The 23,596-nt window shown below is 38.4% G+C and overlaps 2 protein-coding genes across 8 annotated transcripts in view; one reads left to right on the forward strand and one right to left on the reverse strand.

Annotated features, from left to right (window-relative positions):
• DGLUCY (D-glutamate cyclase) overlaps nucleotides 1-23,596 on the forward strand; it is a 189,103-nt gene that overhangs the window by 62,818 nt on the left and 102,689 nt on the right. The window lies entirely within an intron of this gene.
• The window catches only part of RPS6KA5 (ribosomal protein S6 kinase A5), an 88,673-nt gene that overhangs the window by 19,308 nt on the left and 45,769 nt on the right, over nucleotides 1-23,596 (reverse strand). For 5 of the 7 annotated variants that reach the window (XM_061463801.1, XM_061463802.1, XM_061463803.1 and 2 more), the window contains 4 exons: nucleotides 13,817-13,900; nucleotides 10,543-10,646; nucleotides 1,890-2,040; nucleotides 529-690 (listed from right to left, as the gene is read on the reverse strand). In XM_061463801.1, coding sequence (XP_061319785.1) covers nucleotides 529-690; nucleotides 1,890-2,040; nucleotides 10,543-10,646; nucleotides 13,817-13,900 — 501 coding nt within the window. Of the gene's footprint in view, nucleotides 1-528; nucleotides 691-1,889; nucleotides 2,041-3,998; nucleotides 4,094-10,542; nucleotides 10,647-13,816; nucleotides 13,901-14,562; nucleotides 14,691-23,596 lie in introns of those variants that run through there. The other 2 variants (XM_061463806.1, XM_061463807.1) reach the window with 2 other exon arrangements.

The following is a 23,596-nucleotide window of genomic DNA, read 5'->3' on the forward strand; positions in this document are numbered from 1 at the left end:
TGCCTATTTGACATCCAGACTGTGCAGTCCAACAAGGGATATAGTAGTCTAGTAACTGAAGCACTCCTACAGCACCCAGAAAACCATCTTTCAGCTCTGCAGTTAGCTCCTACTTCCCAAAGGAATACCCCAACTAGAGAATAACACAGACATGGACAAACTACATTGCTGCTGTTGAAGCTGGTATGCCAGGCTGATGGAGTCAAGCTGACAAGATTCTTAAGGTATGAATACTCGATAAAGGGCAGCCTGACTTTAGTCCAACAGGTAGGACACTCATCTGGGAACAAAGGCCATGCAATTTTTTGTTTGCAGTAGGACTGCTTCCACCTTTCTCATTTTGCAATTGCTGAATGAAGCCCTGAGAACTAGCATTGTAAATTACATAGTTACCAGGAATTAACTTAGAAGGCAGGAAAAAGAAACAAAACAAACTAGCTATACACATGCAATTGTTCAATAAATTATTGGGTTTATTGTTTTTTGGTTGTTGTTTTTTTTTTAAATTAATGTGAGTTCTTAAAATACCTGAAATATTCTTTCTGAAGTCTGAGGGGTTGCTGCAGGAGAATATGTTGGATCCATTTCTGTAAACTCTTCTGCAAAATTACTGACATCCAGCTCGTCTTTGATTACTGGTTTAAATGGAGCTGGTACTTTTTTGGCAGCTAAATCATCCCAATTCATATTCTAAACCAAAAAAGGAAAATAAGTTTGAATCAAATGAAAATTTAAAAGAAACAAATATTGGAAAGAGGGATTTGTTCAGAAACAGTCATAAATACATTTGCTATCGTCCATGGGCAGATGAAAAACATTCAAATTCTGCCCTACTAATTTGCTTAGATAAAGGCAAGAAGTATCATAATCACTGGCAAGTAGACAGAATCCCAAAACAAACAAACAAACAAAAAAATCAACACAAATTTAAACAGTGGAGATAAACGAAAACTGCCCTTATATTTCTTGGGGAATAACGTATTTTTGCAAGCCGTGGTGCATGCATGCAGTATCTTCAGTTTTTCATTGCTGATTTCTATACTTAATTACTAATCTTAGCTTCCAGAGCCCTGAGAACAAAATGCCTTCAGATTCTTACTTAAAGGCATGGTTGGAAGTAGAACATAAGCATAGATACAGTAGTTATGAGAAAGTGGCCCTATTATTGTATAGGAGTGGAAATGAAATGAAGTCAAGATTAAAAAGTTTTGTATAAGGAAAAAATGTATCTTCCAAAACAATCAGTGAATAAAGAAAGTTCAACGCTACTTTGTCAAACTCTCTTTTAAGAGGAAGGAAAATGAAAAGGAATGAGAAGAAATTCGGAAGTTAAAAATCCAAGATATTGCCCATGATGATTGTTATGATAATTAAATTGAAAATACTGATTTGAAAGGTTTAATTTATCAAATTTTATCAAATATTAATAAACTGAAATCTGAACAGAATTAAAATTTACTAAACAAGACTAAAGAATGAATTAGGAAAAGGAAAATACGTAAGAGGTGTTTATCCCCAATAGGGAACTTTATCAATATGCAAATTTTACTAACAACATTAGTGGCAAACTTTCCTTTAAAAAAACAACACAACATAGAAGTGTTTTCCATTAGACTTTCTGGTTTCAGTAACATGCATTTTGGCTGCTTCAAGTTACTTTTACAAATAGACGGAATACATTCAAAAAATCTACCAACCCTTCTTGTAGTCCACATAAAATCCATATGCATAAAAACATGGATACCCTTCCTAATTCAGTCCAAGATTATTCATGCAATTAACACACTCCTAAACTATTATGTAATAAAGCCAATAGGATTTCTTTAGACTTGGTTTTCAAAGGCACTAACACAGACTAAGTGGTATCTGGGGAGCTTTGTTTGTTTTACCTGGAAAAAGGGATGCTGTTTGATCTCATCAGCATCAGTGGGACCACAACCTAGCCTCTTCTTGGGGTCTTTCATCAAAAGACGCTGAATTATATCCTTTGACAGTGCACTCATTTCTTGCGGATAAGGTGGCTCACTTTTTAATATTCTCCTGTAAAACAAGTATTTGCTAATTACTTAAAACTCTTAATCAAAGAGTTACCATTCTAATGGTAGCATTTAACTTTCAACTTAAATTAAAAAAAAATATATTTGAGGAGATAAATTGCATAACTTAATCCACAAAAGAAAAACAAACCTCATTTCATACATACTGAGGTTACTGTTACTATTTAAATAAAATCTCATAACTACAACAGGTAGCTCCACTGAGAGATCACCTTGATTCCTAATAGCAGTCAAAAAAACCCAAAACCATTTCTAATGTTACAAATTATTAGAAAACAAAGATAAAAAACACACTTGGGCCATTTGAGGTTTACCTGCACCTTATATATTGTGTACAATGCTCATACAGAATGTGCTTCATATGAAGATCTACAAAAAAGGCTAGGACTATCTAGCTTAGGCAAATGGGGAGTTTAGGGATCTGGGCATAATGCTCCCTTCAAAATGATGAACAGCGAAGAGAACATGGATAGGGACCTCAATGTCTATTTCAACACAAGAACTAGAAGCCACCAAAGACAGCAGAATTTCAAAATCTCGGAAGCCTAGAGGAGAATGACATTTCAATACCTATCTCTTATATGAGTAGCCCCTGCAGTCTTATACAAAGAGGAAGGTTTGGCTCTGGGTGTTGAAATTTTGGGGGGAGAGAGGGAGAAAGGAAGTGCATACTTGATTTGTGGGTAAAATGAGTGGTGAAATACAACTGACAGCAACTTTTTTGTCATACAATCACAGGATGGAGAGGTTGGAAGCTTTCTGAGTATCTCCCAAGAAAAGACACTCTGCACCTCCCTGGGCAGCCTGTGTCAGTGTTCAGGCACCCTCAGAATAAAAAAAGTGTTTCCTGATCTTCAGAGCAAGCCTTTTGCATTTCAGTTTGTGCCCATTACCTCTGGTCCTGTCACTGGGCACCACTGAAAAGAGGCTGGCACCCTCTTTTTTGCACCCTCACTTCAGGCATTTACATACATTGATGAAATCCCCCTGAGCCTTCCCTTCTCCAGGCGGAATAGTCCAAGCTCTCTCAGTCTTTCCTCATATGCTTCAGTACCTTCAAATTCTTACTGACCCTTTGCTGGACTCTTTCCAGTATGTCCCTGTCTCTCTTGTACCAGAGAGCTCAGAACAGGACCCACTCTCTTAACTGCTGGTATTTTGTCTAATGCAGCCCAGGACACCGCTACCATTTCTTTGCCAGAAGAGCACATTGTTGAACTAGGTGTCTATATATGCATACTCTCAATGTGGTTACTTCAGGAAGCATGACACATAGAAGGAGGGACTTAACTTTTAAGCTAAAAGAGACTCCAAGGCTGAAATTATATGAGGCTGTGGCGGCACTAAAATCTTACTTGTTATAGGTCTCTGATGAGTTGATCACTGCATGACATTCCTAAACTTTGTTTAAAGTTACTGCATGACATCCTTAGATTCAGCTACCTCATGGGAAAATTTGTATCTTGAAATACGCAACTTCTTGGATAATTCCTAAAATAGATGCAGATTGTTTCCTAAATAATCCTGTCCTGTCAGTGTGGAAGGACAAAACCAAGTTCAATATGCACATATCCTAGGGTTTGTTTCTACTGACACTGTATCCAATTTCGAGCAAACAAAATGACAAAGCGAGCTAACTTCCTGGTTTAAGTAACACTGAAATGACTTAGGAAAATACAGCTCTTAAAAAAAAAGAAGTAAGACAAAATTGAGTTTTAAGATGGACTGCGTCTTTAAATGATGTAAGGATCATCCACAGTAAGGGTCTAAATTACAGCCACTCTGCTAGCAGAAGTAACAGCAATCATAAAGCCTTGTCTTCAACTTCTGGACACAATTCACTTTACAGAGAAGGAGAAGAAAGCACAGTACAGCCAAATGATTTCTTAATTAGGGATGTCAATACCAAATTTAAACATCACTAAACAAGAGGATTCTTACACTGTAGGACTGGTGAAGAAGTAAAGATTCAGCCTCTTCAGAAATCATCCAGTTTCAGAAAGGGGAAGCAGGTAAGGAAGTAAGAAAGCCTTCCTGTTGTAAGACATAAGACAGGACATCTTGACAGCAAAATTACTTGATTTATAGGAGGGCCAACAAAACCTGTAACATCTTCTTAGCCTGGAAATCAGTTCAGTTAGAGGAGTCAGAGAAAATTTATTTATTAACCTTTCTGATGTGAGAATCAGAAGGGTATGTAACAAAGATCTTGGGAAGAGACAAGCTCTCTTTGGGCTCTCAGAAGGGAGAAAAAAAAAACCCAACAAACTCAAAACCAAGTATTTTTTTAAATGGATTTCTAAAGCAATGAGATTGAAACTCTGGGATGTCCTTAGAATCCAAAAGATAAATTCTTAAGCATTTTCCTATCTGAAGAATGTCAGAGCTTTCAGATTACCAAATCAGATAAAATTTTGAAAATGTCTCTGAGAAAAGGTGCTGAATTGGGACAATTAGTAACATGGGTAACAGAACAAATGAGCACAATTTCTCTGTGCAGCCTAAGAAGATCAGTTTCTGTAGTAGTGATGCTGGTACGTGCTAGCAGTAAGATTTTTGCTCCTGTCTCAGGCTTCTGATGCAAATACAAATATAAGAGAGTGAAACAAACATAAGCAGTGGAGAGTCTTTTACAGAACTCTGCACTGCAAGTTAACCAGAAAATTCTTACCTAAAAGAAGTACTTCTGCAGTAACACTAGTAAGTCTATGTTAGCCAGGACGCTGATAAATGACGGAAAGCGGCTTGGTGAGCATTTCTGCCAGCTCCCTCAGACACTTGTGGGGATCCCATCCATTCCCATAGACTTGTGTGTGTCTCAGTGGTGTAGCAGGTGGCTGACCATTTCCCACTGGACTATGGGGGCTTCATTCTGCTCCTTATCCCTGTTTTTCAGCTCAGGGGGCTGGGTACTGGAAGAACAACTTGTCTAACTATTAAAGACTGAGGCAAACAAGGCATTAAGTACCTTGGTCTTTTCCTCGCCCTTTGTCACTGTTTCCTCCCTTACAATAAGAGATGGAGATTCTCCTTTGCTTTCTTTTGTTGCTAATGTATTTATGGAAACATTGTTATTGTCTTTTATGGCAGCAGCCAGATTAAGCTCTAGTGGGGCTTTGGATCTTCTTCTTTTCTCCTTGCAAAACTTGACAACACTCTGTCCTCCAGAACTTCTTCCAAAGGCAATAAAGTCTTCCCCCCCCGAGTTCCAGCCAAAGCTCTCTGCTGTTCAGCCAGGCTGGTGGTCTTCCCTTATCGCTTATCTTTCGACACACGGGGACTGCCTACTCCTGCACCTTTGACTTCCTTAAAGAATGCCCATACCTCCTGGACAACTTTGTCCTTCAGGACTGCCTCCCAAGGGACTCTGTCAACCAGTCTTCTAAAGAGGCCAAAGTCTGCCCTCTGGAAGTCCAAGGTAGCAGTTCTGCTGATCCCAAACCTTACTTCTCTGAGAATCGAAAACTATCGTTTCAATACCTCTATGGCCAAGTCAGCCTCCAACCATCACATCACTCACAAGTCCTTCTTTGTTCACAAACAACAGGTCCAGTGGTGCATCCTCCCTAGTTGGCTCCCTCACCAGCTGTATCAGGAAGTTACCTTATACACCCTCCAAGAACCTCCTAGACTGTTTTCTCTCTACTGTACTGTATTTCCAGCAGACATCTGGTAAGTATTATACTGAGGGATATCTCCCATTTGTTGACCTTCTTACAGCTCACTGCAGAGAAGGTAGCATTTTGTCATGCTGTACAAGCAGACTCCATGTAAGCTGCATTTATACATGCCAGTGGCATTAGCTCAGAAATACTTTTGAGGTTCAGAGGTTCATAGATACTGTAAAATATTCATGATGCTCTGGACTGTTTCACAGAACCACACTATAAAAGTAGTGAAGAATGAAGCCAATTTCTTTAGAAGTTCCAGGCACTACTTACAATTATAATGGAATTGAAGTATGTGAAGCTGTGTACACATTATTTAGGATGAAAAGAAAGCTGCCAGAAAAGACAGACCATATGGGATCAACATGTGGAAAAGCAGAAACTGGTGAAAACTAATCATGCAGCTTGATCAAGTAAAGAGTCTGGCTTCAGTATCACACCACTACTGTACCAGTAACCCATAAAGTGTTCAGAGGAAATAAGCTGCATGTGTCAAAATCCTTCCTGGTATGGCTGCGCTTCTCAAAAGAAGCTACAGCCTTTAGCATCAACCTTCCTTTCCTTTTCTGAATCACCTCCATCCCCTAGCATATTTCATACTTACACGGATCAATAACAAGCAGAGAATAAAGAAAGGAATCCCAGTATGCACCTACTATGCATCTTCCCAACAGTTTTGCAAATGAAAGGATTCTTGCAGAATCATGGGCAAAATATCTTCATAGTATCTAACGGATGGTCACATTTCAGCCATCCTGCATGAAGTTTAAGTGAAGTCTAAGCAACTATGTCAAATAAAGAGCACAGGCTGTTAGCATTAGTGTGTTCTACAGATTATTTTATAGATGCATATACGTATAAAAATGGAGAAAGACAGATCTATCTATTCATAACCCTAAAGGTAGAAATATTTTTTAAACTGCTGCACAACAGCAATATACTACCTCAAAAACTTCATGCTTATTTTAAATCCCTGTAGGTATGTCAAGTTCCTAAAAAGTCAACCCCTTAAAATGGACTTGCCTTTCAAGTCAGCACTACAAATAACCCATGATCAAACTGAAAATACTGAGTTTGTAATCAAATCCAGCCCTTGGCTATGCTTTTCCAAGATGGGGCCCCCATCCACAGCTCTGCAGCAATGGAAGTCCAGAATTCTCAAAATGAATTGGAAAGAAGCAAGAAGAAAGGAGAGAGGGCATACTAGAAAAAGAGTTACTTGAACAGTTCTGTGATATTTTTTTTAAATGAGGTTTAATACCCCAAAACACCAAAAATGTGAACAAAAAGTCTTCAGAGACAGACACAGAGACATAAGCAAGTGCAAACTTTAATTTCCCTTAAGTTTCACTTGCCATGAAAGAGGAGTCCAACAGTTGTCAAAAAGCTTACAATAAAAGGACTGAATACAATCCCTCATCAGAAAGAGTGAAAAAGATACAAACCACAAAGTAACTGTTCCTGACAGAAGAACTGAACTGTTAGAGAGATACTTCGTAATAAACTCTGTGGTCACAGTTAACAGCAGATAGCCATTGTGCTATGCAAAGGAATACAGTTATATAAAAATATCTAAAGATTACTTCCCATCAAGGTAAAATAAAGAAGGACCTGGATTCACTTAGAAGTCGACATTTTTCTTTAATCTCAATAAAATCAAACGCCATGGAAACTATGCTTTCAGGACTTGTGACTGGGTAAAAGAAAATTAAATTCTTGAAGTCTGCTGCAATCAGCAAGTTAAAGTATATTTAAGTTAGGGAACATAATTTGCTTAGAATAACTCTGCCATCAAGAAAGAAGTTTATACGAACTCATATCTCTCTCTCTGCCAGTGATAGTGATTTCATTACCACTGTCAACTGTAAGTATCTGATGAAGTTATCTGCAACTCGGATTTTCATCAGTTCAGAGAGGAAATGAAACTAGAAAGAGCAAAGATAGTCACAGAAAGAATGTGGAACCCATTTAATTATAGGTATAAAATTACCTAGCATCTGCACCCCAGTTCAACAGAAAAGGTTGTAAACATCATTGAAAGAATTAATAATCAGACAAAAATGACATTAAGTGTAAATTGCAAATGTATCTTCAATGAGAAAACTATCAAAGGTAAGAAAGGAAATAAAGATCACAGCTTCTAGGCCAGACAGGCTCAGAGTAAAGATAGGTACTGAAAATTCAGCTGTTACTTCTTGAAAAACCTCAGTGTACTCATGCTAGCAACAACTAAAAGGGGGGGGCATTTCTGAAAAGCCACGAATCTGGTAATTTCTAAATTTAACAAGGTAGCATGTCAGGAAGGGCGAGTCATTTCTTTCAGGCATGCTTTCAAGCAAGCAGCTCAACAGCTTCCCAATCTGCAGCAAACTCTACATAGCTCTTTTCAATCCTTAGAAAAGGGGGTTCTTTCCATCTTCTCTGACAGGTACTTCTGCTCCCTTCTCACCCTCTGCTTTTGCTGCAGGAGCACTACAGCCTCCTGGTATCTCACACATATTATGCTTGCTCTGCTCTACCCTACCCTCACGGGAAGCCCCACCACACTCCCATTGCTCCCCAAGGCTCACAGCAAGCACCATTCCCCAGAAGGTTCCACATGACTCAGTGCAGCAGCCAGGACACAGAAAAAAAAAATCCACATTCTCATATGCTAAGCCACTCTCTTAAAAGGAACATAACACTCATTAGATAATAAACGGCAAACACACAAAACGGATGTCATCCAGGCCAGAAACTGCTATCAATGGAAAGGATTCGGAAACCATGGGTCTTGTAAGTACTGAAGTAACAGAAGATAGATGAAATAATGTCTGAATAGAATCACAGAATGGTTAGGATTGGAAGGGATTTTAAAGATCATCTAGTTCCAACCCCCCTGAGAAGGACAGGGGCACCTTCCAATGCAGTCATAGTTGGGACTAATGAGATTTCAGCTATATAGTAGGGGCTTGTCAGTTAGAAACGAGAGAAAAGAAGGAATTAGATCTATCAGTCCACCACTGGCATGAACAAGACACCACCACCACCACCCACTCCCCCAAAAAGGAATATCTTTTTGTTCAGATGGTGAATTATTACTTCCTTTAAACAAGATCCTCTTGAAACATCAACAGGAATAAACCTTCTATATGTAAGAAAGAACACCACAAGCTGAGTTAAGAAAAGGCTTTTTCAGAAACAAGAAGACTGGGGAACATATTTAAATAAGGGAAATTGTAAGAATTTGCCTTCTGAATTTATCAAAATAAAAGCTGAAAGATTATAGGATTGCTGTCTAGAAATGTGTAGCATAAACAATGACCAGAACAAAAGCATACTCTTCAGCAACAGAGTAAATTTGTCACAACTATATTTAGATCAGAAATTAGGTTATTAGCCATCAGAGGATGGATGCTGACAACCTTGCAGTTTCTAAGCTTTGAATTTAATCTTAAATTATCAGAAAGATTAAGATAGTAAAAAGCACATAAGGACCTACCAAAAGACAGTCAAATCCTGTGGAATACATCTCTGAAGTTACCCAGTTTTGGAGAAGAGTAAGATCTGCAAAACTAAGGCCAAGATTCTCTCTAAAAAATTTGGAACCCCTTCACAGTTCCATTTAGGAGTCAAGTAAGCAATCAGTAAAATTTCTAACCCTAAATATGTCAGAAAGAGTTAATTCAAGTTGTAACTCCAGCACAATAACCAGAAAGGTGAAGCTCTGAATTTTATTAACTGATTCCGCTTCCCCACACCCCCCTCCATTTTTTCCAGTGGCTCTCTAAAGTTTCCTGTTCTCGTAGAGACCTAGAAACCAATAAACAGATCTCAACCTTCCAAGAAGTTGCAAAATTCAGAACAGAAGTAAAATATATTACCTAAATAATTGATGTGTGTTTTGTTGCCCATTATAACCTTAAGTATCAAGTGACTTCAGGGGAGGGTCATAACCATAGTAATATATTCCAGCAGGAGCAAGACTATTCTTAGTTTGGGGCCTGGACTTAAAAGCTGATCTTGACAGCAGTTAACTTATTTGTGCAATTTAAGCCCTCAACTCTCCATTCCAAGAGAAAACCAGTAATAGGAAATGCTAATTTTTGGGGGAGATTTCAGTAACGTGTTCTGGGCAAACTTACTGCTTTGTCTTTTTAAAATGCTCCTGTGCTTTTCCCATGGGCATTGAAAACAAACCTTTAAAGTGTAAGGATTACTGAACATATCAAAGCTGATAATCAGGAAAAGTTTACAAAAGAATGGTACAGGATATCTCATTTCCATATGTAACATATTGATTTATTCTCAGATAGGCGAGTATTGCTAGAAAAGATCACGTTGTTTCACATTATACACTAATAAAATAAACAGTAAATGTGACAAAAAGGTGGTAGCAGAGTACATCCTGAGAGTTGAAATCTGTAGCCTGATGGAAAGATCTAGCAAGAGCTGACAAAAATCTCACAAGCTAAATACACATTTCATTACGTATCAAGATCTTGAATGTGATAATTCTATTTAGATATATTTCATTTGCCTTCCTTTTCAACAGTAAACATGCAGCAGTGCTGAATATCTACACAACTGTCATTTCACTGCAGTTTACACGAAACAGTCTTATGTAAAGGTCAGTTGCAATGTTTCAAAAACCTGCTGAGGTTAATAAAACCTATATGCTTCTAGAAGTCATTCTGTTAAACAAAAGAGGAGCACCTAGAATGCTAGGCTGGCAAAACTTTCTTCCTAAATTTTAGATTAAAACTCCTACAACACATATATTCTGGCATAAGCATCACTGTGAGCAAGAATGTATATTTTACTGTTTTGAATCTTACCTAGAAATCTCTGCTTGAGAATTCTTCTCTCCATCAACTGTAAATGGTGATGCTCCAGTTAATAATTCATACATAAGAACACCAACACTCCACCAATCAACAGCCTATAGAACAACAATAATTGTATATATTACGATACACTGCAGTAAAATTGTTAACGAAGGAATGAAACAATGCACCTTGAAAGCAACTAGCAATAGAAGAGCCCACCTATCAATACAAAGGATACAATAAAGCATGAACAACTACAGTCCTGATTGGAGGTATTTTCTAAATTAATTTTGTTTTGCAATCTCTCCACTTCACTTCTTCAACTAATTTCTCAAGCTGAACTCTTACCACTCACTACTAAAGTTACACACACACATGCACCCTGCCACCAGAATTCATTTTTATTTGTGAAGTTATAATAACTCTAAAAGTACACAAATTAATACAACTTAAGCCTTACTAAAAAGTAGTGGAACCTGAGCTTTTAGGAGCTTGAGAATAAAACTAAGGAACTTTCAAAACACACAGTTTAAAAGCACAGACCACGGTTAATCAGGGCACCCAAAAATGTGATGGAATTTTATCTTATATTCTCTGGTAACAGATGTGATCTTTGGCTTCCCATGTGTTAGTAATATTATTTGTGCCTCTGATACATCATAACTTACAAAATATTTCTCTCCTAAAAGAAAAGATATTGCTATGAATAATAAAGGAAGCAGTTTAGTAATTTCAAAAAAATTAATTTAACTACGGGTGTTTCAACTTCTCGATTTTACTTACAAGAAATTTACAAATCAATGAAACTGAAGTTTTGTTTTACTCATGCTGACAACAGTAACTCATATAGGAAGATAGTTCCTGAAATTATGACATTTCAGGTTTTTTGCTTCAAGATACACAAAATTGGATGCTTTATGTATTCAGCCAAGAGTGTCCAGAAGAACTGACTAAAGAAGTCTCTGTACTGTCAGTAATTATTTTTGAAAATACACATCAATCAGAGAAAACAAAGAAAAAAAATTTCTTGGCATGTATTTTTCAAATAGAAAAGGAGTATCTCCAGATTCAGAAATGAAACTTTAAAAACATAAAAGCTGAAATAATAGTCATTCTTTTAGACAAACAATAAAGCTATCTAGAAGAGATCACAAATCAAAAACATTGATAAGAGCACAGCATACTAAAGCAATCTCATTTCACCTTTTTATTTTAAAGATAAGATCTTTGAGTTGCTAGGTACGCAGTACCTAGTAATCTAACACTGCATCACATCACATCCCTAATGATGAGGCAAAGAGCGTGTGGGGTAAACGGCTACCATTACATACATAACTGCAAAATCACCCTTGCTTATCAGCTAACATTTGGTATCAAACTGCAAAGCTATTGCTTATAGAATACTGTATGGCTGTACACTGCACCTAATGGAAGATGAACCAATCAAAATAACAGAACAGAGATTCCTTTTTAAATCAGCCGTATGACTGAATTGCTAAGCACTTCAGAAGACAGAATCAGAATTCAAAGTGATGCATTGGAGACATACTCTGAAATTTGCAAGACTAATGCAAAAAATAGAAGGTAGGAAAGCTTCAATACATAAGTTTGTAAAACTCAATTTTTAATAATGACTAGGCAAGCAGTACAGTGGAAAAAAATGCAGCTGTTATAGTGGAATACAAAGTAGGTGTGAGACAATGACAAAGTGAAAAGACAAAGCACATTCCATTTTATGCTTAAAAGAATATTCAGGGAAGTAATCGTTCTGCTGTACTTCAAACTGACAACTCTTAGTTGAAAAACTGTGCCTACTACAGTGCTCCCTACCTGAAAAAATATACAGGAAACTCAAACCAAAAGGGATACAGAATGTATAAAGGAAAAGAAAGAACATTCTCACATAAAAGTTTGACTGAGTCGTTAGTCTAGAGGTTATGGTGTCATGACACTTTCCAGTGCTTAAAAAAACTGTTATAAGAGGAACTGTGATCAACCATGTTCCATGACCCCGACAGAAATACAAGAAAAAGATATTATATATTCCCTAAAACTTCTCAGCATAGTGAGCAATCAAAGAATTTACTTAGGAATATAGTAGAATTGGAGAGTAGGGTTTTTTTTGTTTCAAATATCACCTGTGCATTAGGGTTGTCCTGATCTTTCCCATCAATTACTGACACTTTAATTCATAATAAAATTTGAGCCTCAAGCTAAACAGAATTATTTATTTTATAATCTGAGAACATAACATTTATAACCCAATCCATGCTTCAAAAAACATAAGCTATCCCTGATATACAGAGATTTTAAATTTAAAAAAAAAATATATATATCTGAATTAACCACAAAACAGTAATTTTTCCACTCTGAACTTAAATAATTTTATAATTAGAAAGACGTGTCGGCTAAGTATTTTTGTCCCACTGCACATTTGGAACAATTTTTTAATAGAACACAAATAAGTCTCGATGCCTTCATAAATAAGATTAAAACCTGAAAACATATTGCACTGATGTTTTTAAATGTAGGTAATAATCTGTTAGGACAATCTGAAATAAGGCACGCTTAAATAAGACACTATCACATTTTACAAAAACACCTCAAGCTGAACAACAGTGTTGCCTAAAGAGTTAATTTAGATAGAACTATTGACTTGTTGCTGTTGGTTGACAAAAAGCTCAACATAAGCCAGCAGTATGCTGGACTGCATCAAAAGGAGCGTGACCAGCAGGTCAAGCGTGGTGATTCACCCTCTCTACTCTGCTTTCATGAGACCCTACATGCAGTACTGTGATCAGCTTTGGGGCCCCCAACAGAGGCAGGCCACAAGGATGACAGGAGAGCTGGAGCACCTATCTTAAGGAGACAGTCTGAGAGGGTTGGGCTTATTCAGCTTGGAGAAGAGAAGGCTCTGGGGAGACCTTAGAGCAGCCTTCCAATGCCTAAAGGGGGCCTACAAGAAATCTGGAGAGGGACTTCTGACAAGGGCATGTAATGATATGACAAAGGGGAATGGCTTTAAACTGACAGAAGGTGGATTTAGATTAGACATTAGAAAGATATTTTGTACTGCGGGGGTGGTGAGGTGCTGGCACAGGTTGCCGAGAGAAGTTGTGGCTGCCCCATCCCTGGCAGTGTTCAAGGCCAGGTTTGATGGGGCTTTGAGCAACCTGGTCTAGTAGGAGGTGTCCCTCCCTATAGCAGAGAGTTTGGAACTGGTTGATCTTTAAGGTCCCTTCCTAACCAAATCATTCTATGATTATATGAACTTAAAACATACCTTGTCATGTCCTGTGTCTCCTCCTCTTACAATATCTGGAGCCATGTATTCTATTGTTCCACAGAAAGAATATGCTCTTTCATTCTAGAAAAAAAAAGAAAAAAAAAAAGAAGAAAAAAAAAAAAAAGAAAATTCACATAAAAAAAATTTGTATTACACAAATCATATGGGACAGATATGGCTAACAGTTCCAAGATGCTGGTAGCAATTCTTCTCCAAATAGCTCAGAACTGCTAGCTAATATTCCATCATATGTAGAGAGGTATCACATAATGCTACAGAATATATACAGTCTTCTATGAAGAAATAAAATGTCATAGGTTTGTGTGGCAGTCTAAGGTAAGCACACAAAAAATAATGTATTGGAATTTTACAAACTTCCCCAGATGATACAGACACACATTCTGAAGGGCAGTATCAATAGTCAACAAATGAAACCTTCTAATTAAAAGAACATTTCATTGTAAGATATGCAATTTGACTAAACTGCATACAAGATCCTTTGGGTTCACCATATTTAGGGATTTATTATGACCTCTAGAAAAGTAATTTTCTTTTGTAACAGATACATATATAAAACCACAACATTCTCTCAAGAAGAGACTTGGAGAGAGGCAAGAGAAAGAAACAGAAAGACAGAGATGTAGATTCCATTTTATTCTATACACTGAAGTTATTGCCTTGATTATGTTCAAAACTAAGCTGCTTTCACAGGCATGTATAATTGTTCCCTGGTAGTGATTTACCTTTGAGGTCAACATGAGGTCATGCTGTACCTTGCTAATGACGAAAGCACATGTGTTTGGGCCATGCAACATTGTTCCTCCCTTATCCTTCAAGCTTCTAGCATTTTGGGGAGAGATCCTGACAGGTCCTTTAAAGAAGAGTGTTCAAAAAAGCAAATATTTCAAAAGTCAGGTTTTACATTTGTAGATTCAGATTTGGAGTTTAAAACAGGTGCTATATAAGAGAATGTACTACGCTAATGAGAAGAAGCTTCTATCACTAGAAATAGTGCTCAGTGCTACCCTGAGGTATAAAAATTAAGCAGTCCAACAGCATTTTATTAAAATACATATACTGTGACTGGTTTGGAGGGACAAAATTCTGAGTTCAAAATAGTTATAGGCCTCATTTTGATCAAATCTTATCTTGAAATATTTTCTGAGACAAAACCATAAAATAATAAACTTTTCATAATTCCAAAAAATTTCTTTTGACACAACTATTATTTCTCTTTGATGATCTTTTCCTGTACCTGTTATCTAAAAGAAAAACAGTGTGATAAAAAAGCAAAAACAAAAAAAGAATTTCACAAATTCCTAACCCTTGACCCTGGCATTAGCCAATCTAAAGCTACTCATATATCCCTCTGTTTATTTTTCCTTCAGCTGTGAGGAGGGAGTGGGGAGAAGTAAAAGAAGGAAAAGAAAGGAGAGTGAAAAATACAAAACACTGTTCTTCACTTGCTGCCTCTCCAAAGAGTAAAGATTATGCAACCAAGCTGAAATTTATTAAAACAATTTATAATCCTAATATATCAAAAGAAAGAAATGAAAAGTATTAGCACTTAGCTGCAAATTCAGCAAATCCACAAAATCATGTCTTTTTTTGTCCTCATGTTGTATAATAAAGCTAGGCTATAAGAACTACAGTGACAAGAAACAGACTGGGGAATCATCTGTGAACGTATACAGAGGTACAGCATAACTCTTATCATCTCAGGTATCTCCTGCTGCTGAAAAGGCCCACTAAAACCACTTCAAAACAAGCAGAATTATTAGTAGTAACTGTTTTGAGAAACTCTATGTAATTGGTGGTTCTGATTTTCAATTACATTTACTTTTAACCTTTTTTTTACCTTTAACACTCATTATAGCTTTTGATATGAAAGATGGAATTTATGAAACAATATTTACACATTTATTTTATTTCTTTCTTAAATTCAAGTTTTAGGTATTTTCTGTTCTTTGTAAAATTCAGTGTTTAAAACCCCAAAAATAATTTTGGAGGTTTAAAAAAATTGGTGTACTATTAAAATAATTTCTTATAATTAAATTTCAACATGAAAAACTCATACTGCAAGTCACAAACAGGCAGTTATATGTTTGTAATAAGGTTTATAAGAAGTCCAACTTCTAATGCACACAGGTAAGTACCTTTACCTTTAGCTATTGCTTCATTGTGTAGAATGTAGAAGTGGCCTACTGCTAAAATTCAAGGCTGAACCAAGCCAAGAAGCAGCAGATGATTATCACAAATTTAGCAATTTCTTAGCAACAAATTTAGTATATTGGAACTCAGCATTAGGTAGGAAAAAAAAAATGACCCTCTGAGCATTTTCATAATCAACACTGATTTCCCATTACATGTTCCAGCATCATATTCCAAAAGCCTTGTTAGAACCCTCTTACGACTGTTACAGGGTGATCATTAAGAAAACACTCTGGTAACAACTATATATCGTTTCCTATTTAACCACACCAAAAAGCTCAGAGGACTACAGCACTCCTCAGAACATCAATCAAGCCAACTGTCTGAAATCAAAGCATTCTGACTCAACTAAAAATTGGCACAGATTTAGCTTCATAAAACGCTGTACAAGGTCCTGACTTCAGGTAGTTGAAGTCACAAGATCTGGATATTTATTTGTTAGACACCTCTGTCTATGTTGTGTTTTATTAAATTACAATCCACACCAACTATATCTGTTACTTACAGAATACAGTTTTTATAGTATTTTCCCTAGGAGTACTTATGTGAATTTGTCAGTTAAATATGCCTCTTAGAGGGAGTCACTAATAGTCTTTACTATTATGCATAACATGAGGATTTAAAACCATTTTCAAAGAATGTTACCTCCAATAAGTTTCCTTTTTTGTCCTAAGACATGGACTTACTGAAGAAAGTCCAGCAAAGGGTCACTAAGAAGATGAAGGTACTGAAGTATATGAGGAAAGGTTGAGAGAACTGGGACTGCTGCACCTGGAGAAGAGAAGGCTCAGGGGGATTTCATCAGTGTATATAAATGCCTGAAGGGAAGGTGCAAAAAAAGAAGGTGCCAGGCACTTTTCAGTGGCGCCCAGTGACAGGACCAGAGGTAATGGGCACAAACTGAAATGCAGAAGATTTGCTCTGAAGATCAGGAAACAACTTTACTGTGAGGGTGCCTGAGCACTGGCACAGGCTGCCCAGGGAGGTGGTGCAGTGTCTCTGCTTGGGAGATACTCAGAAAGATTCTGGCCATGGTCATCGGCAACTGGCTCTAGGTGACTATGCTTCAGCAGCAGGGTTGGACCCGATGACCCCCAGAGGTCCCTTCCAACCTCATCCATATTGTGATTGCATGACAAAAAGTTGCTGTAAGTTGTATTTCACCACTCATTTCACCCACAAATTAACGTATGCAGGCCACCCACACCCTCCAAAAAAAAAAAAAAAATTTGAAAACCACAAGCAAACCCTATTCAGCATTTTGCCCCCTAATTTACATTTCATTCAACTGGAATGTATCCATGAATACCAGAACCCACATTATTAATACTGTCAAGATATAAGATGTAAGACAAGAAAGGAAGTTGATAAACGACTGAACTTTGATTACCAACAGGTGAATACTCATTGAACACACACGTTGCAAAATACTTAAGAATTTTTTGCATAACACAGAATGCTCATTTTCTTCCCTCACTTCACATGCACTGCGGTTCCCTCTTCCAAGTTGTAGAACAACAGCAATCAGACACTAATGTAAGAAAACAGAAGTGTGACTAACCCATCTCCAATAACTAAATATGCCAATATTGACCTTGTCATTGAAAGACTGTCATTACATTTGTTCCCAGTTGGCAGTGCTTCCATGTTTACAGATAATCTAGCAATAGTCTTCAGTCTTCTAGCACACAACAGCTGGTTTTAATTAATTTTTTTTTTTTACCCAGTTCAGCATCATTCTTGAATGTTCATGCAGTAACATAGGTTTTAGTAAAGGTAAACAAAGTGACTACTTCAAACCTGTTGGTTGCTGAAGAGTGTAACAACTTTTCATGAAGCCACTGATATGGAGAGAGTTTTGTTACAAGATTTTTTGATCAGTGAACAGAGACAGCTTCACCTGGACAGCCAGGCAGCTGACTTTGATAAACCATCCCTCTCTTAAATTGGAAAACCAAGTTATATTCCCTTAACACTTATTCTTTGAGATGAACAGCACACTGACACTGTGGATGTGCCTATACGTAATACCAGACTGTTTCTAATAAATACACTAGCACTACATTTGGGACAGATCTCTAAGTTTTTCTGCTCCACTGATGGCAATATAAAAAAAGTCAGTGCACTGCCCTCTTTCCAAATTCCTTGCAGTCATTCTGACTGATCTGAGAGGATCCCAGTGAAATGCAACTGCTTCAACTTATTCAGGCACTTTCAATACCATGTCTGTATGATCCCTGAGGCCTTTACTTCAGATCATCTATTTTAGCATTCCACTTTCCTTTTTCTTCATCAAAAAATAAAGGGCACTAAGCAGCTTTAGGACACAATTAGAATTTTGTAGCTGTCCAAGATGGAGAGGTGTAACATGGATTAACATTTGCCCTGAAGACAGTCACTTCATCAAAGAAAAAAAACTTTGCAAAAATGACAGTAATCTGAGACTATGTACACTGACCTTGGCAGGTTGACCACAACTACACCATTTCCAAAGACCAAAAAAAAACAGTTCCAAAATTCAATTAGAAGTGCTGACGGAAGGATGATGGTCTTGAACACCCACGCTCTTGATGACCTTGTGGTATTGTCACTTGGCCTTGCTTTATAAGCAGGGAATGCTAGGCAGGCATTTGAAACTACATGAAGCCATAGAAAGCACATGTGCAAACTTTTTTCCTCAAAGACATAGAGAACTTAAGTAAGCCTTAAAAGTTCTCTAATGAGGGCTCCTCATCAAGTACAAAAAAGCATGTTACCAGTGGCAGAAAAAGCAAGACATACATAATTTTAGGGAAAGGGCACTGTGAATATCTTCTTTGCTCAGCCTGTAGCTGTGCCTGGGATTGACTCGACCCAGGTGTAGGACCTTGCACTTCACTGTTGAACTTCATGAGGTTGGCAGTGAACTTCATGACCTTGGCTAGTCACAGCACACACCCAGCCCCACTTTGCGCCCCACCCTGACTGACCCTGTAAGACCCAGCTATGACCTAGCAAGACAGAGGAATGCTTAACTGTTGTTGAAGGTACTCTGAAATTGCATAGCAAGTTTAAACAACATTTTTAACCTAATACAGATATGGTCTTTGTACGTAAAAGTCAAACACAAGTCCTCCTTATTGCATGGGTTGTCAAATTCTCTATACCAACTTTCAGATCAGGCATATAAGTGAAAAAAAAAAATCACAGTTTGGCTAAAACTCTGCATTTCTTGCATCTTCTCTTAAAAAAAAAAAATCACCTAAGAGGTTGTACTTCATATGAATATGTACACCAAAAGTCATGTGAGCTATTAGTATTTCTCCAACTTTATTAAGATACTCAGGGCTGCAGGTAAAACCTACCACTTTTGTGAAAATGCCTCTCACCTACAATAAACTGGAGGCAGTCTGCTTGTATTACATATCACAAAAAGCCTGTGATCACAAGAAGAGTTATATTTTCAAACCAACTTTTTGGAACTGGCAGTTACAACCTATATAAAGAACTTGTTCTGAATTCTATTTAGTGAATAAACATTCTAGCACACAAAAATCTGTAATCTTGATTGTTATTCATAAGTATTTACAACCCAAGTTTTCTTCTCCAATGGACAGTAAGTCTTCTTATACTGCCATGTAAATGATGTGGAAATTTCTTGGGAGATGAAGATACCAAAACCAGGCATCTTTGCACAGAAGACTCAGAACTGGGGAAGAGATCACATGGAAAAGAAATGAACAGCAGATGTTAAAATTTCTTTAACACCACATTACTGTAATTGTTGCACAAGATGGTGCATTTCCAACTTGTCTTCTAGAGTAAATAAGATCTGCAGGGATGCTGTGCTTTTGGCCCTCGAGAAATTCAGCCAAGATGATTGCTGGATATGGTCACAGACTGCAAGGTTATATGGGATAAATCCACAATTGCTTGCAAAGTTCCTGAAATGACTGTTTTGTGATATGATTATCAATATACTAACAGGAAAAAAATCTGTTTCTTAAGTAATGCTTCATACAAAGTCTGTAGAGTAAACCCACCAAACAATTTCTATGACTTCTCATATGCTTCTGCTCACACGGTCTTCACTTTATGGGGTGAAGTCTGCTCTTTCTTTTGCATCAGCTACAAGACCCTAGCAGAAGTCAGTCTGCTCAAACAAGACACACACAACAGATGATATTCTGTTCTGAAGGTTCAGTGATGTCAACTAACATAGTATTATGGAGCATCTAATATTGTATTAAAATATTTAATAGCTCCTGCCACTAACTTAAATTGAACATGCAGAGTCCCAACACCTCTTGCATAAATACTTGTAACTGATACCTGGATAGGACTGTAACACTTCACCCACTGATGAACATGTCATCCCAAATGAAACCTGCATGTTACACTTTCACAGAAGGTCTCACTCAAGAAGGTAGGTCAGAAAAGCAAACTCAAACTCAGAACTAGAAATGGCAGCAAAAGGTAATAGTACTGGAAACATGGTAAGTAGGCAGCACTGAGTGTTATTATTCTTTTGAAGAATAACACTAATATGCTTTTTGTGAGGCTCCTGAAATCTCCACGATGCGTATTTATCAGTATCAGTGTAGTAGGAATAGCTTCAGCCACAGTAGCATGCCAAATGACCGTCCTATTTTATAGTTTTACCAATTTATTAGTTAGTAAGGAAGAACATTTTAAACAATACACACGAAATTGTCCCTACTGATATTTTTAATTTATTCAATGCCTATTTGGTAATTCACAGAAACATAATTCAATCTCTTTATTTTTATGAAGTTGTTGAAGAAAAAAAACTAATCAGTTGAGAAATATGCAGATTCAGACAGTAAACGCTAGAAAGGATATATTATTCTACAGCATTCAGGAGTAAGATTCAGGCTTAACTAGGGGTATGGGCCCACCTAAAAAGTTTCACAGGTTATCAAATGTAACTTTCTTGTCCTTTCAACAGGAATATATAATCCACTTCTTTAAATCCTTAAATGCCTAAAGTGTTAGATCATTTCTAGGTATGAACATATGCCAGCATTTGTACTGTGAGAAGTCTCACTGTTGCTTTTCATTTGACTAAACCAGGGAAACATGCTGGAGTAAAACTACCTTCCTTATCTCTAAACAAATGTTTCAAGTCCAAAGTTGTCTTTCTTCCTTTGCTAAAGGAACTTCAAAGTCAAAATTAAGTTCCAGGTTACATTAATTACACCCTGTCTGGGCACTACCAGTACTGTAGCAAGTAAGATCAACCAGAAATAAAAACATAGAGCACAATTTCTAACAGACAAAGCACAGTACCCCTGTTGTTGCTATCTCATTGTCATGGTTTAAACTCAGTCAGGCAACTTGTTCACTCACTCCCAGTGAGTGGTGCTGGGCTGACAACAATCGAGGCTCCCCCCCCCCACCGGGGCTCTCCCCTTCCCCGCTCCCGGAGGAATGGGGAGGAGGATCGAAAGAGTGCAACTCCTACGGGTTGAGACAAGAACAGTCCAGCAACCAATGTACAACACAAATCACCACCACTACTACACCTACAACAATGATAAGGGAAAATAACAAGGGGAGAGAATACAATACCACCAGCCAAGAAACGAGTCCCACCCGGAAGCCCGTGTCCTTCCGGGTAACTCCCCCTCGGGCATGACATGCTGTGGTATGGAATACCTCCCTGGCTAGCCCATCTCTGCTTCCTCACAGCTTCCCCTCCTCCCTGGCAGAGCATGAGCCTCACAAAGTCCTTGGTCAGGGTAAACATCACTTAGCAACAACTGAAAACATCGGCTTCACCAACACTGGTCCCAGGCTGGAAGTCAAAACACAGCACTGCACCAGCTACCACAAAGGAAAAACATGACTGCTACGGCTGAACCCAGGACACTCATACAGCCCTTATTCATACCATTCACGTCGTGCTCAGATTCCACATTTTCAATACACCATCGCTCTCCCACATATATACATCCATATACATACAGACCAAGAGAAAAAGATCATTTTCTTAGTGCATGGACCAATCCCTATAATGCTGCCGAGTCCATTCGGCCCATGATGTTCCAAGTTCATTCTCTGTTGGGATGATGGCTGAAGGGAAGTCAGGGCCAGTCGCTGGTGACCTGGAGACATCTAGTTGATGGGCTATAAAAGTATTACACAGCAGGCAACAGCATACAATTGAGTTCATTGGCTGTTTTCCCCTAAAATCAAATCCCCTTGAGGTATACATCGGACTTCCCCATCTTCCCGCATTACCCACCAAGTATATCCAGGTCCCTGAGCAAAAGCAATCCCAAGAGTGGGTCTGCCTTTACCTGAAGCAGGAATAACCCAGACTGTCTTCCCCAGCAAATTCTTCATATGCACCACGGGAACTTTGTCCCCCTCTTCAATATGTAAAAGTTCTGACTGGGCTGGGCCGGCCCTGTTGGCAGATCCTCTGGTGTTGACCAACCAGGTGGTCTTTGGTAAGTGTGTATCCCAATGCTTGAAAGTTCCCCCACCCATTGCTCTCAGTGTAGTTTTTAACAGCCCATTGTACCGTTCGATCTTCCCAGAGGCTGGTGCATGGTAGGGGATGTGATATACCCACTCAATGCCATGCTCTTTGGCCCAAATATCTATAAGGTTATTCTGGAAATGAGTCCCACTGTCTGACTCAATTCTCTCTGGGGTTCCATGTCGCCACAAAATCTGTTTCTCAAGGCCCAGGATGGTGTTCCGGGCAGTGGCATGGGGCACAGCGTATGTTTCCAGCCACCCGGTGGTTGCTTCCACCATGGTAAGCACATGGCACTTGCCTTGGCGGGTTGGTGGCAGTGTGATATAGTCAATCTGCCAGGCCTCCCCATATTTATACTTCAACCATCGTCCTCCATACCAAAGAGACTTTAACCGCTTGGCTTGTTTACTTGCAGCACGTTTCACACTCATGAATAACCTGGGCAATAGTGTCCATTGTTAAGTCCACGCCTCGATCACGGGCCCATCTATATGTTGCATCTCTGCCCTGATGGCCTGAAGTGTCATGGGCCCACCGGGCCAAAAATAATTCACCTTTATGTTGCCAATCTAAGTCCATCTGAGCCACTTCAATCTTAGCCGCTTTATCCACTTGTTCGTTGTTCTGGTGTTCCCCAGTGGCCCGACTCTTGAGTACATGGGCATCTACATGACGTACCTTCACCACCAGGTTCTGCACCCTGGCAGCAATATCTTTCCACAGTGCAGCAGCCCAGATGGGTTTACCTCTGCGTTGCCAGTTGCTCTGCTTCCGTTGCTTCAACCACCCCCACAGGGCATTTGCCACCATCCATGAGTCAGTATAGAGGTAAAGTACTGGCCACTTTTCTCGTTCAGCAATGTCCAGGGCCAGTTGAATGGCTTTCACCTCGGCAAACTGACTCGATTCACCCTCTCCTTCAGCAGTTTCTGCAACTTGTCGTCCAGGACTCCATACAGCTGCCTTCCATCTCCGATGCTTTCCCACAATACGGCAAGAGCCATCAGTAAACAAGGCATACTGCTTTTCACTTTCTGACAGTTTATTATATAGTGGGGCCTCTTCAGCACACACCG

The sequence above is a fragment of the Pezoporus flaviventris genome, unplaced genomic scaffold (genome assembly GCF_033815535.1).
Source record: "Pezoporus flaviventris isolate CSIRO_AGI_PZ_B2104156 unplaced genomic scaffold, CSIRO_AGI_Pfla_v1 ptg000036l, whole genome shotgun sequence".
NCBI lineage: Eukaryota > Metazoa > Chordata > Aves > Psittaciformes > Psittacidae > Pezoporus > Pezoporus flaviventris.